The 15,022-nt window shown below is 39.5% G+C and overlaps 1 protein-coding gene across 4 annotated transcripts in view; it reads left to right on the top strand.

Moving 5' to 3' along the window:
* upf2 (UPF2 regulator of nonsense mediated mRNA decay) overlaps positions 1 to 15,022 on the top strand; it is a 99,698-nt gene that overhangs the window by 19,998 nt on the left and 64,678 nt on the right. For all 4 annotated transcript variants that reach the window (XM_043714146.1, XM_043714148.1, XM_043714145.1 and 1 more), the window contains 3 exons: positions 1,851 to 2,018; positions 7,665 to 7,768; positions 8,209 to 8,294. In XM_043714146.1, coding sequence (XP_043570081.1) covers positions 1,851 to 2,018; positions 7,665 to 7,768; positions 8,209 to 8,294 — 358 coding nt within the window. The remainder of the gene's footprint in view (positions 1 to 1,850; positions 2,019 to 7,664; positions 7,769 to 8,208; positions 8,295 to 15,022) is intronic.

Here is a 15,022-nt window from a genome sequence, read left to right as displayed (position 1 = left end):
ACTATTATCTAGGTAGAAAAGAACAAGTGTTTATAAGCAGATGGCCTGTCAATGTTGGGGGGCAGATAGTTAGAATTCTTCATGTGTCAGAACTGCCCATTTTTTTATTCAGGCAAAGCCATTTAAATCCCACAAAAAAAAGCACGTGATTAGATATTTTGATAAATTCCTAACTTCATGATGCTACTTTGTCCACTTGAAGTACTGGTGAACAAATATACCGAGTTAGTCATTATAAGAATCAATGTAACCTTTAAATGACAAATCCTAGTGATGAGTTCCGACACAGTCCATCACTTTTAATTGTGACACTTAAAAGTAGAAATGTATTTGTTTACCTATCAGAATATCCCTCAGCAGGTTTGCCATTTGCTTCTCAAACCTAGTGAGGTTTTAATCTATTTCCAAAATCTGTGTGATGAGCAAAAAGAATCTTCCTGCAATGAAATGTGCCTTCAGACACTGACCGAAATTCAGCATTAGAAGCAGCAACAGCACTTTGCAATAGTACCTCCAAATGTATTAACACTTTGTTAAACTACAGAGAATTGTTTTGATGTTCTTTCAAGAGTGTCTTTTTTGCTCTTTTCTTCAAGTGATTTAGATGTAATCTCTACTGACAGTAATTTGGAGCAATGGTTCCTGAAAAATTGAGAGCAACAATCAATGTCAGTGTTGTCCTAACAGAATAATTTTGCCCTATTAATGGTATTGCAGAGTCATATTACACAGTGAAGATTTCTCAAGTTCACAAATATTCTGGCATATTTTTGACTTTAATAATATTTTATCCCCACTTGGGCTAAGGTTATTTATGTTAATGAAATTTATGTTATAGTTCAGTGTTTAATTCTCCTAAGGGCATTCTCATAGTGGAGTACAGTTGAATTGATTGTTTTTGTAAGTAAAGGTTGCCTCAATGTAAATGTTTTCTGTTGAGGTTAGAGACCTAGCTCTCAGGAGATTGAGTGGGATTAAATTATCTAGGTAAGGAAGTACAAACTCTGATTTCTGGATAATTCTGAATTTGCTGCTGTCATGAGGAACAGTGCAGACGGCACCCATGTTCCAAGATTGGGCAAAAAAAATTAGGTTTACTTATATCTGACCACTATTCAGTACTCCTTCAGTTTTATGCAGCTAATCTGAACATATTTATTGGATTTCGTTTACCTGTAACACCTTGCAGTTGAATAACTTGTTAATAGGTGAAGGACAGATAAAGTTTTAAAGGATTGTGGATAGCTCGCAGCTGTGCCCAAGTTGACATATACTGCCTTCAGGAAGAAGGAGAAAATGATGATATTCTGGTCTGTGACAGATTGCGAAAGGTGAAATAGAAACTGTGTGGTCTGCTTGTTCCTACCTTGCTGTCTTAGATCATCAAATAAAGCACGGATGGTTAATTAGATATGCGAAGACTGATGTGTGTGCAGTTGGGAATCTAGGCTGAAATGTCATGCAGCATAGGTCTTATGCCATAAGCAGGAAATCAATCAGTCACCATTCCACATTTCAAGGCTTGCCACTGTCTGGATCTGCTTTTTTTATTCTGGCTCCAAGAAGTCAAAAACTGAAAACAAATCAATTTTCTGCCATAAAATCCAGCCCTGTGTTGCTATGGGAAATGTAGTAGATTTTCTCAAAAGCCAGAATTTGAAGCAATATGGAGGAATGTCTAAATAGGACTGTCGCTGTTTTGAGTTTCTTCTCCACTTTGTACAATGAGTAATTGTTTTAGGGAAAAAAAAACAAGTGGATAGTTTTGAATGTCCAGCCATGGGTCACATGAGAAGCTTGCAAAATCCACTGCAGATCTTAATTTATTGTAATTCACCTGTTTGTACCAGATTCCAAAGATGGAAGAGAGTCCAAAGATGGGAAAGAATCCAAAGAGTTGGTTGCTACAGAGGAATTGGAACTAGAACTAGAGAATCTGGACATTAATGATGAAATATTAGATGAAGAAGGAACAGAAGAAACAGAAGACCTCAGTCAAAAACTGCTAGAGGAGCATGGTAACACTGTATTTTTAACTACTGGAACTAAACTGTCCAATTTGATACTTTCACTGTGTCGTTGAGCTGCGTCCAACCTCTACAACTTACTAGACTGCCTGTTGCATTTTTATATTTTCTTTTCTATTTTTAGGAATTTGGAAAATACTAATGGACTTAAAACAACAGTCTGTTGTTGGCTGTATTGACAGCATAGGATTACTAGTCATTACTTGTTTATGTACTGATAAATTATCAAATAGAATCACCCTGAAGTTTTAATGTTCCTGTTCTGAAACTGGTCTAACAGAGGGCTGAATAACCTGTACTGTACTTCCCCCAAAGTAAAATATAAATGTCAGTCAGGTTGAATGTTTTTCAGCTTTAAGGGAGAAAACATTGGGCAGTAGCTGTGAATTCTGAGGATGTGGATTACTAAAACAAAAGCAACATCCGGAAACTTTGGAGGACACAATGACTGGGGTTTCTAAAACAAAAACTACTTTTGTTTAAATTTACTTTTGCTCCCTGCTATTGCCAAATTTTAATTTGGCAGCAGGAGCGAGGAGGCTTCACTGAGACTACTGCAACTGCATTTAGTAATAATAGGCTGTGCAAAAGTGGATGAACTAGATGATGTCCCTGGTTGGCAGTGCTTTTGTAGTCAAGTGTAAAATGACACATTGTCCCAGTAGCTATCTAGATCAAAATGGAATGCTAACCTCAAAATGTAGTGAAATTTGACAACTTTTCAACAACTTGACATCATAATATCAAATCAAAATCCACTTACTTTGGTTATGGTATGTTTCCATGAGATGATTGAGATTTTATATCTCTTCACTTCTATCATAACTGGGAGACCCCTTACTCTGATCAGTATCTGATGCCTCTGATTGTAGAATCTCCCACATGGGGGGACAGCCTCTCAGCGTGCACTCTGTAAAGCTTCTTAAGAATCTTTTTTCAGTAAGGTCTCTCGTTCTTCAAACTTCAACAAGTACCAACCCAACCTACTCAGCATCTCCTCATGAGAAATCCCTCCATACCTGAGATCAACCTTTGGACTGCCTCTAATGCCAAGTTGCCTTTCCTGAGGTAGACTGTTCACAGTATTCTCGATGTGGTCTCATTTATACCTTGTCTAGTTTTTGTAACACATCCCCTACTTTAGATTAGATTAGATTCCCTACAGTGTGGAAACCGGCCCTTTGGCCCAACAAGTCCACACCGACCCTCCGAAGAGTAACCCACCCAGACCTATTTTCCTCTGACTATGGGCAATTTAGCATGGCCAATTCACCTGACCTGCACATCTTTGTGACTGTGGGAGGAAACCGGAGCACCTGGAGGAAACCCACGCAGACACGGGGAGAATGTGCAAACTCCGCACACACACTCACCCAAGGAGGGAATCGAACCTGGGACCCTGGTGCTGTGAGGCAGCAGTGCTAACCACTAAGCCACTGTTGCCATTTCCTTTGAAATAAAGGCCAGCATCAAATTTGTTTTCCCTATCACCCACTGATCTTGCATGCTAGCTTTTTGTGATTCGTGCACCACGGTCCCATATCCCTCTGTGCTTTAGCTTTCTGCAGTCTCCTTCCATTTAAAAGATGTTCAGCTCCTCTACTCTTTCTGTCAATGTGCATAACCTTATATTTTCCCCACATTATGTTCCATCTGTCAAGTTTTTGCCCACTCACTTAACCTGTTTTTATTCCTTCGTAGATTTTCTATGTCACCCTCACCACTTGCTTTACCATCTACGTTTGTGACATCCATGTACTTGCTGATAATACATTCACTTTTGTCATCCAAACTATTATTATATTGGTAAATAATTGTGGCTCCATTATTGATCCCTGTGGCACTCATTACAGGTTCTCACCATCCTGAAAACTTTCTCCTTATCCTAATTCTAACTTCCAATAGTTAGCCAATCCTCTATCATACTACTCCAATACCATGAGCCCTTGCCTTGTTAAGAATGTCATGAAAATCAAAGTGACTTTACCTGGGGCTACCTTTTATGGAAATGCTGGTTTGGAAAGTTTGCTGTATTGTGATTGTGTTGGGAAAAAGCCAGTAAGCTGCTCTTGGAACCCAACTGCACCACCTGGCACAACTCCTGTTTGTTGGGTTTCTTTCAATATATCTGTGTTGTATTCAAGAGAATAAACACAACATATTTGCTCACTTGCTAGTGGATACTGTTATTCCACAACAGTCTTCTCATGTTGTTCTGACAACCTGCTGAGAGCTTGAGCTTGAAATTCGTCTATTGGCTGTTTTTGTGGGACAGGATGGCCAAAATTTGATTTTTTTGGGGGTTAAAGTAACTCTGGAATGGTGCACCTGGATTGAATTCAAGTCACTTCCTTTGTGGTGAGCTCTACAAATTTAAATCCAGGTCAGGGTACTGTTAATGATTGACTATCCTATCAGGCTTATGAATTACACCTGGTGCTGTTGAACTGCTGCTATGAGCTGGGGTTCCTTCCACTTGCTCTTTGGTAATGGTGAAAGTCAGTGTCTGAGTGGGTAATTTGGGCCTAGTTGGATGAAGTCTAATGGTGAAGATGATTGCCCAAAGTCTTGCTGGCACGGTTAGCCATGGAGATGGATATTCCCCAGGGCAAGATACTGAGCTGGTGAAAAGAATAGTTTTCTGGTTACAGAATAGTGTTGTCAGAGTTTTCACAATGTTAGTCCGACTGACCGTGGCTTGGTATTTTTGAGTCTTGTTCTTGACTATAGGATGCAGGAAATGTATGCAGCTAGTCCTTACTAAACTTATTTATGGGCTGACAGGTTTAATCTCTCATTTTATATTTTTCATGTACTCTGCTTTAATTACTCCATTTCATTGAACAGCAAACTTTTGCCCCCTCGCTTCAGCTAATGCTAAGCTCCAGAGTTTTGTCAGTCTAATTTGCATTGTTAATAGTGCGTTACTTGTCAGCCATAAAGACACATCTGCTCTGAGTTTTCTTAAGTCATTTAGCCAAGATTGGAGCTTCCAGTTAGTTTTGAACATTAAGCTATGTCCTACTACCCAATGATTCACCTCCAAATCCGGTAAATCTGTCAAGAATGACTTTTATTCACTGGTGTAAGTGGGTACAATGTTTTGGACTAAGTAACCTTAATCTTATTGTGGGGAATTACTGTGGGCCTGATGGGATATTAAACACCGAGTTGTAAGTCTCAGGATAACTGACATGGAGTTACAATCTGACTTGTCGTCATGGATCTTTTGGGTGGCTAAGAGGTGTTATTGTGGAGAACTGAAGAGGTTTGTTCTCTTGCACCAGTAATGGTGATAGAAGAGATATTTATAGCTTTGAATAAAATAACATTATATAATACATTGTCCCAAGACTGAGTTTCTATCTTGTGCAATAACTGATAAAATGTCACATAGAAGGTTATTGCATAAGATAGGAGCTCATGGTGTTGGGGTAATGTATTAGCATGGATTGAGATTGGTTACCACACCAAATGTAGTCAGAATTAATGGGTCTTTTTCATGTTGGAAAGACTAAACTAGTGGAGTGTGGCAAGGATCAATGAGTTTCTAGTCAATGGTAACCCTAAGGATAAAGTGAGGACTGCAGATGCTGGAGATCAGAGCTTAAAAATATATTGCTGGAAAAGCGCAGCAGGTCAGGCAGCACCAAAGGAACAGGAGAATCGACGTTTCGGGCATAAGCCCTTCTTCAGGAATGAGGAGGGTGTGCCAAGCAGGCTAAGATAAAAGGTAGGGAGGAGGGACTTGGGGGAGGGGCGTTGGGAATACGATAGGTGGAAGGAGGTTAAGGTGAGGGTGATAGTAGACAGGTGCTGAGGAAGGAGATGTGGCTGTGGTAGCGAGTCTGTTTGAGGACCCTAAGGATGTTGATAATTGGGGATTGAGTGATGGAAGCACCATTGAATGTCAAGAGGCAGTTGTTCAATTTATCTCTTCATGGAGATGGACACAGTCTGGCATTTGTGTGGTGCGAATGTTACTTGGCACTTGTCAGCCCAAGCCTCTGTATTCTCCAGACCTTGCTGCATCTGAACATGAACTGCTTCACTATCTCAGGAGTAATGAATGGTGCAAAACATTGTGCAGTTATTAGCGAACATTCCCAATTCTGCCATTAAGATGGAGGGAGGGTTATTTTTGAAGCAAGTGAAGATGGTTAGGCTGACAATACTACCCTGAGAAACTTCTGCAGAGATATCCTGATGCTGAGATGACTGACCTCCAACAATGACAACCATCTTACAATGTGCTAGGTATGACTCCAACCAGTGGAGAGTTTGCCCCCCAATACCCACTGATGTCAGTTTTACTGTGATGCCTTGATGGCACATTTGGTTGACTGTGGCCTTGATGTCAAGGGCAGTCATTCTCACCTCATCTCTAGAGTTCAGCTCTTTTTTTTACCATCTTTGAACCAAGGCTGTAATGAGGTCAGGAGTTGAATAGACCTGGTGGAACCCAAACTGGGCATCACTGAGTAGGTGCTGCCTGTTGCACTGTTGGTGACACTTTACTAATAATTGAGAGTAGACTGATGTGGCAGTAATTGGCTAGGTTGGATTTGTTCTGCTTTTTGTGTAGATGCCACAACCTGGGCAGTTTTTCACATAGTTGTATCTGCACTTGAAGAGCCTAGAGTACTGTGTGCAGTTTTGGCTCCTGTATTTAAAAAAAGATACGTTGACTTTGGAGGCCATTCAAGAAATTCACTAACAAGCACAAAGAATGCTGGAGAAACTCAGCAGGCCTGATGGAATCATTGGAGAGAGAAACATAGTGAAAGTTTTTTCACTGCACTGATTCCTGGGATATAAAAGGGTCAATTTAGCAACTACAGATTAGGTCTTTATTCAGTAGAGTTTAGAAGAAAGAAGGGTGATCTTATTGAAACTATTTTATTGAGATATGCGAGGAAAGGCTTTTACACAGAGGGTGGTAGGTGCCTGGAAGACACTGCCAGGAGAAGTGGTAGATCACGGTTGCTCACAACATTTAAGGCACATGTGGGCAGATACATAAACAGGCAGAGAATAGAGGGGTCTGTTTCATGTGCAGGTAGATGGGATTAGTTTAGAATGACATCACTGTCAGCATAGACAGTGGTTGGAAGGGCTTGTTCCTGTCCTGTACTGTTCTATAAAACAAGATTTTGAGGGGACTTGACAGGGGATGTAAAGATGTTTGAACTAGTGGACATAGTCACATAATAAGGGGACACTGATTTTAAAATGGAGATGCAAAGAAATTCGTTCTGAGGGTCACAAATGGCTGGAATTCCCTACCTCCCAGAGCTCTGGAGGCTGTATCACTGAAAGTAATCAGAAAAGAGTTAGATTTTGTAAAATACTGGTGAGCTATAGGCGAGGAAGAGCTGGCATGAAAGAGGAGTTGAGACCTGGGGCAAATTGAGACATGATCTCATTGAATGGCAGGGCAGGCTTGAGAAGCCAGAATGCCTACTTGTGCTCTGATTTGTTTTTTATTAATGCAAAGTATCGCCTTGCGTCCTCACTGAAATGTAGCAAAGTTTAGATATAGACTCAATAAAATTACTTAACTCCTCCTTTCACTGATCCAATTTCTATGTAAGACAGTACCTTTTTCCTCGCTGATATTTGGTAATTATATTGCAGAGCAAGATGAAGAAGAAGCCAGCACTGGTTCTCATCTGAAACTAATCGTGGATGCTTTCCTACAGCAGCTGCCTAACTGTGTCAACCGGGACCTTATAGACAAGGTACTTTCAGAGTCTCATTTCACTTCAAAGCTTCTGCAGAATTTGTGCAGCTTCCATTTCTTTGTGCGCAAGACTTCACTTATTTGCTGTTAACCATGTGGAATATGTAGGTTCTTCTTTGCAGTCCAAGAATCCAAAATTAACCTCTATCCTGCTACAATCTTGTTTATCAATTGTCAATTAAATTTTCTCTTCAAAGATCCTATAGTCCCTGCCTCATGCGCTCTCTGAACCAAGCTGTGCAATGCCCCAGGACTGAAATTTATCCCCTCCCTGAATGATGAGGACTCATATAAATTATCCATATTCTGTTTTAGTGGAATTAAATCATCTCAGTAACAATGGACCTAGCAGATGAATGAATTGCAATAATTTTTTAATGATTGCTGAATGTAAAAGAACTTGTGAATCATCAAATCTTTTTATTTCTTTTTACTCAGGCTGCAATGGATTTCTGCATGAACATGAATACGAAAGCCAATCGAAGGAAGTTGGTCCGAGCCCTGTTCACTGTGCCTCGGCAGAGGTTGGTGTTTGTTTGTTGTGGCACTTTTTGACGGATTTACATGGGAAGAAAGTTTTGCGCTTTTCTTGATCTTGGGATGTGGATGTCATAAGCAAAGACTACTTCTAATACCCAACTTAGTTGCCTTGAGAAAGTGGACGTGAATCTTTCTCAATGCCCTACTGTAGTTCTGCTGATATTCCCACACTGGCATTTGGAAGGAATTCTAGGCTGTTGTCCGTATCATGTAAGGAACGACCATTATTCATCCAAGTCTAAAAAGGGTGTTTGGACATAATGTTATTTGCATGGCATTGCTGTTCCTGTCCTTCTAGGTGGTGGATGCTTGTGAACGTTTTTAAAGAAAGGGAAAATGTAATGTATTTTAAATTGCCCTAACTGTTTACAGCCACGGATGGCTTGTGGAGTTCAATGAAAGCAGTCAAGGCTACAACATTGAAGAAGTTGAATATAGCCCTTGGCTAAAGGGATGAAAGGATATGGGGTAAAAGTGCTAACAGACCATTCAGTTGGATGAGCAAGCATGATCATAATGAATTGCATGGCAGGGTCGAAGGCTGAATGACTACTTCTGTTCCCATTCTCTGTGCCTGTATAATACAATTACTGAAGGAGTGCTAATTTGGAGGTGCTGTCTTTCAGATGATAAATTAGTCTATGATGGATGTGAAAGACCCTATGGCACTATTTCAAGGAACAGTAGGGGAGTTAACCCCTGCTATCCCAGCCAATATTCCTTCTTCAACCAATATTACTGAAGCAGATGATCTGGCCATTTTCGCATTGCTGCCTGTGGGTCTTGCTGTATGTAACTTGTCTCGTGCTTTAAAAAGATGACTACACTTCATAGAATACAAAGTCTTTTGGGTTTATCTGAGGTCATGAAACATTATTATAAATGCAAAAGTTTCATTCTTTTAAAATACCTGAATAATGGTGTTCATTACTGCAGTTTGTTACTCATAGATGCAACATTCTTCTTTCAGCCAATTGGAAAGTTACATCTACACGATACAATTCAGCAACTTACCCATACTCTTTCAAAAATACCATCCATACCCATACTGTCTCGAAGGACATGGGCAACAGACACATGGGAACACCACGACCTGCAATATTCCTTCAAGCTGTACACCATCCCTACTTGAAATTACATTGTCGTTCATTCACTGTCACAGAGTCAAAATTATGAAAATCCCTCTCTCATACCATATTAATAGTAGCAGTTCAAGAAGGCAGTTCACCATCACTTTCTCAAAGGAAATTAGGGATGTTCAATGAATCTTGGTCCAGTAAGTGATGTCCACATCCTAGGAATGAATTGAAGAAATGCTCTGAATGACTACAACCTTATTTCATGTGATGCATTCTGACTTTAGAGAGTCCTCCACCTAGTGCACCAGAAGTTATATGCTATAATTGAGTGAGCTTCCTATTGGGTCAGTCAGTTCTGTGCAATTATCATGAGAGCCGGGTGTTGAAACCAGTTTTTGGTAGAAATAATGAGTTTAAAACAAAACCAAAACCCACCCAAAACCAATGCACACTGGCCAGCGATTTCTTTATAGTTGCCTTTAAGGTGAACTTTACATGGTCTTGTATTTATAGTTTATGTGCCTTGCTGAGTATCTGACAACATTTATTTAATTGCAACCTGCTGCATTTTACAGTAGAGGGCACAAGAGGCCATTTTTGCAGTGAGCATAATGTATGCTGCCCTTCATCTGAATTTGTATATATTGTATCATAGAACAATTTCTTTCTGTGCTACAACTATGCGGCCTATTTCTTCTGGAATATATTTTTCCAGTATTCTGCGTGCAATTCAACATCTTATTTAGGCTTTGACTTGAGTAGTACTGGAGGAAATATGGGCTACCTTACCAAAAAATTATGGGAATTTGATTGAATACTGCATTTCATATTATAAAGTTTCATTCTACTTTTGATGTTCCATAGTTGGAGAACAGGAATTCCATCCTGACTTAGTGATCCAGCTATTGATACCTGATGTTCTGATACTCTAGTGAGATTGTACCACAGGCCCCTTTGTGGGAAGGACATGCAAGAGGAAATTTATGGATGGATCATGGAAATGAATAAGATTAACACAATTACCCAGTTCTTATTCGGACAGTGAGGAACAATTAGGAGAAAAGGGGCACAAACAAAGTGCTGGAGAAACTCAGGTCTGGCAGCAACTGTGGAGAGAGATGAGAGTGGAAAAACTCTGTGGCAGTATTTTAAGAAACAGTAGGGAAGTTATTCCTGATATTCTGTCCAATGCATAACCTTAAACCAACATCACAGAAGATGATGAACTGGTAATTTTCACTTTTCCGCTTCACTTTGCGGACCACACTGTGTGTAAGTTGTCTCCTGCTTTAAAACAATGACGATGCTTGTTTAAATAAAAACTTAAGAACCAGTGAGATGGTTAGAGTCCCTCTTTTTGGGGATTGCCTTTGGCTGGCACTTAGTTCGTGTGATTGTGATTTGCTACCTATCGGCCCACATTGGATGTTCAGATCTTGCTACATATGAACTTGGACTGCTTCATCTTCTGACAAGTGGCAAATGTTGCTAAATGTTGTCTCATCATCAATGACCATCCCCACTCCTGACCTGATGGAGGGAAAGTCATTGTTGAAGCAGATGATGGTTGGGCCTGGGACATGACCCTGAAGAAATATCCTGGGACTGAGATGATTATCCTGACAACCACAGCCAACCTCTTTCTGCTCGATATGACTCCAAGTACTGGAGGATGTTTCCTTGATTTCAACTGATTTCTTGTTTTGCTAAGGATACTGCCAATGTTGCCTTTATGTTAAAGGCAATCACTCTCACCTCCCTCCTGGATTTCAGTGCATTTGTCCATGTTTGGACCACGACATTAATGATGTTAGCAGTCTAGTGACCCTGTTGGAGTCAAAACTGGAAGCAGTGAGTAGGTCATTCCTTTGCAAGTGCTGCTTGATAGCACTATTGACCACCCTTTTCATCATTTTACTTATGATATTGTGGCGATTAATTGGATTGGATTTTTTCTTTTTTTGTTGGCAAACTGAATGTGAATAGTTTGAATACCTGCTAGATAGCAACTGGTTTTGTAGCTCTACAAGAACAGCTTGGCTGAGGGTATAGCTAGTTCTGATCATAAGATGTAAGAGCAGGAAAAAGGCCGTTCAGCCTGTTGAATGGTGAAACAGATTGAGAGAGATAATGGCTCATCTGATAATCCTCAACTCCACTTTCCTGCCGCCTTCCCCAAAATCCTGGATTCCCTGACTGATCAAAAATCTCTGCCTCAGCCTTGAATATACTTAACAACCCAACATCTACAGTCCTCAGAATTAAAGAATTCCACAGATTCACTCCCTCACGCTTAAACTTAATACTAAATTCTACTATGCTATGGTCACTGTTCTCTTCCAACCCCGTACTGGAGTCAGTACCCCATGAATCAAAATCCATTTCACCCACTTTTACCTGAAGATGGCACTGATGTGCTGGGCTCATGGGTCTGACGGGGATATTTGTGAGACTGCCTCCTGCCAGTCAGACAGTGTACTCAGGTGGTGATGGTGGTCTTGGATTTTGTGCAGTGTTGAATGTCTTAGTCTGTCGCACTGCTTCTTGACTGATCTGTGGAACAACTCTCCCAGTATTGGTACAGACTGTTTATAAGATGGATGTTTAATGGTTAGTGGGGCTGGTTTTGCTGGTGTAATTTCCAATGCCTTAAGCAATGGTGATGGTCTGTCTGGATTCATCCTTTCGCTTAGTTGTGGTGATTTGATACAAGTGAGTAGCCTTGTCAGGCTGTTGAAGGTTAACCACACTGGGAGGCAGAAGACCAGATAAGGACTTCTTGCCTGAAAGAAATGAATGAATATGATAGTTATTTCAATTTTTAATTGCAGAAATGTCCAGTCATTCAAATTCCATCATCTGCTATAGTGAGATTCAAACTTCAGCCTGGCATTCAATTAATTTCTTCAGGACCCAGTCCTGAAGAAGGGTTGCACCCAAAACGTTGATTTCTACACCACCTGATGCTGCCTGGCTTGCTGTGTTCTTTCAACTTCCTGCCTGTCTATGCTCAATTAAATTCGACAGATATTACCATTGCACACAGCTTTCCCCTGAGTAATTGGAATAGTGCCAATAGAAGAGGAGAGGAAATTGAAAAAATAGTAATTCCTGAATTGTTTAAAACATAAATGTGCAATTTGTTTTAACAAGAAACTGTTAGAATAGTTAATTAGGTTGAAGGAGGGCAGAGTGCCTGTGTGGGATTAATTACCTCCAGCATTCTGTGATAAAGTAATATAGAATTGCTCAGTTATATTACAGGGTTCTCATAGAGAAATGCATTCTATGTGCCTGGCATGAGGCCAATGAACCACCTGTTTGGAGAAAGAGAGCTAATCGACATGTGACAGGGCAGCCTTTGAAATGTTTGAAGATTAAATTACTAAATATCTAGATGAATAGAAAATATTTAGAAGCAGCCAACAAGGATTTCTACAAGGAAGGTTGTACTTGGTGAGATGGTTGGTGGGTTTATGTGGGAAATGCAGTAGATGACCATATCAATAAGCTCTTGGCAAAATATGGAAGGACTCCATTGGCGAAGAAGTATACAGAAGTGTATTGGGGTGCAGACAAATAACAAATGAGGTTAAAACTGTTTGAAAGGATGAAAAGGTGACTGATTGATAGAAGGTTTCTCAGATGGTTTTGTCCTAGTACTACATCACTGGTTTCAGATATCTAACTTTGTGAGAGTGGCAGGGGGTGTAAAATATGAGGTGAAATGCAATGGTGAGTCAATGTAAATCCTGGTTAAAATTGCAGTGGATTACTATGTACATTGCAACTTTTCATTCCATACTATAGGAATTGTCTTCAGTTAGTTGTGAAGGTAGAGCGCATTCACTTGAATGTACTTGGTGTGAGAAACCACCAATATGAAATGAGACTTGGAATAATAGAAAGATGGATATTCACAGTCAGTGAAGAACTTTTAAAGTGGAGCCACTAATGTCATGCAGGAAATCTGGCAATTAATTTAGACAACAAGATCCCACAGACATAATCGAGATAAAAACCAGAAAACCTGTTTTCTGTGTCAGTTGAGGAATGAAAGCATGAATGACTATTTTCATTGCTAATAGTGTGGTTATTTTTCTAATGTCTTATTTGTATCTGTTTTGTAGTAGATTATTGTTTCTTTTATTTCCATACAGAACTAATCTTACATATTCACTTTGTGGGGAAGATTAATTTCTTTTGAAGGTTGGATGTTAACTCTGTTTCCTTTGTACAGATGCTACCAGACCAGATGAGTTTCCAGTGCTTTATGGCTTTCTTGAATAATATTGAGTTATTTCAATTGTCCAGGACATATGGGATAAACTCCTTACCTCCTCTTCAAATAGTGACAAAGGAACTTTTACATCAATTTGTGTGTAAAGGGAGTCTTGCTTTTATTTCTCAATCAAAAAATGGTATCTCTAACAGTGTAGTATCACAATAAAGTGTCAGCTTAAATTAGATGCATAAGTTTCTGGGGGTGTACATCAACCCATATCCCTCTGGCTCAAAGCCAAGAGTGTGACCAGCTGGCCCATGGTTACTCTTGAGGCCTGTTCTTTTGAAACTGAGATTACAGTGCATATTTTAAAATGAAGAACATACTGACTGTAATTAAGTGGCCTAAAGTGAGGGAACATGGGTGCTGAAAAATTCACTGAAAGATTTTGTATTAAACAAGGAGTAAACTTTTTCCAAAGAGGAATGTGTAGGTGTGGAATATACAGTGAGTTGGTATTCGCAGCAAAGATATGACATAGAGAAGTGGGATTAGGACTGATGCAGATACAGAGGATAAGCAACATGAACGGGGTAGGACAAATTCTATTTTGTGCTGCAGAATGTTTGTCCTGTACTGGAGAACTGTGTGAAATTAGAATTTAAAAATTCTTCATGCACTTGCAAATAATTGAGGAATGCATTTAGTATATAATAAAACTAGTGTAGACATGATTTTCTTTTATAGTCTTGCTGTTTAATGTGGTTAGTTCTCTAATGATGTGTTTCAGATCTGGTTTGTAATAAGTTTGTTTACTGCAATAATGGGGATTTTACATGTTTGGTAATACATCCCCATTGTTAGGTGATGTGAATAAATGAACTTCAGTTTTGAAAGTGAGGGCTATCATAGAGTTTCTGCTGGTTTAGAATGAGTTAATGATTAATTACATCAAATGTGCAAAATCCACGTTTTTTTGAGAATTGTTTTTAAAAGTATACATAGGTTAAATTTTCTTGCTAAGTCATTTTTAAGAATGGATTGGTTGGTCAGGAAAAAATCATTTCAGTACATGACAGATTGGTACTATTTTTAAAAGGCACCTGCAGTTGAAGCATCCTTAAAAAGCCTTATTTATCTGATGAGCCTGGTAACTTTTTATAAATGTGGAATAGTCTACTTGAGAGAGTTAGTTGAAAGATTCTTTAATAGTGACATTTTTGTGCCAGAGTGACTGAAAATTGTGCTAAACTTGTGTTCATGACCATCAAATTCAGCTTATTAACTGGAGTGATGCTTTCTGTGTGCACGGACTGAAAACTCTTTTTAAAAAATTGCACAATGTATCTGTGGAGCATTGCTGTGGCTTGCAGAACTTGCAGTAGTCCACTTGTACAATCTTAATCTC

This window comes from Chiloscyllium plagiosum, chromosome 23 (assembly GCF_004010195.1).
Source record: "Chiloscyllium plagiosum isolate BGI_BamShark_2017 chromosome 23, ASM401019v2, whole genome shotgun sequence".
Lineage (NCBI taxonomy): Eukaryota > Metazoa > Chordata > Chondrichthyes > Orectolobiformes > Hemiscylliidae > Chiloscyllium > Chiloscyllium plagiosum.
This window is presented reverse-complemented; position numbering and strand designations above follow the sequence as displayed.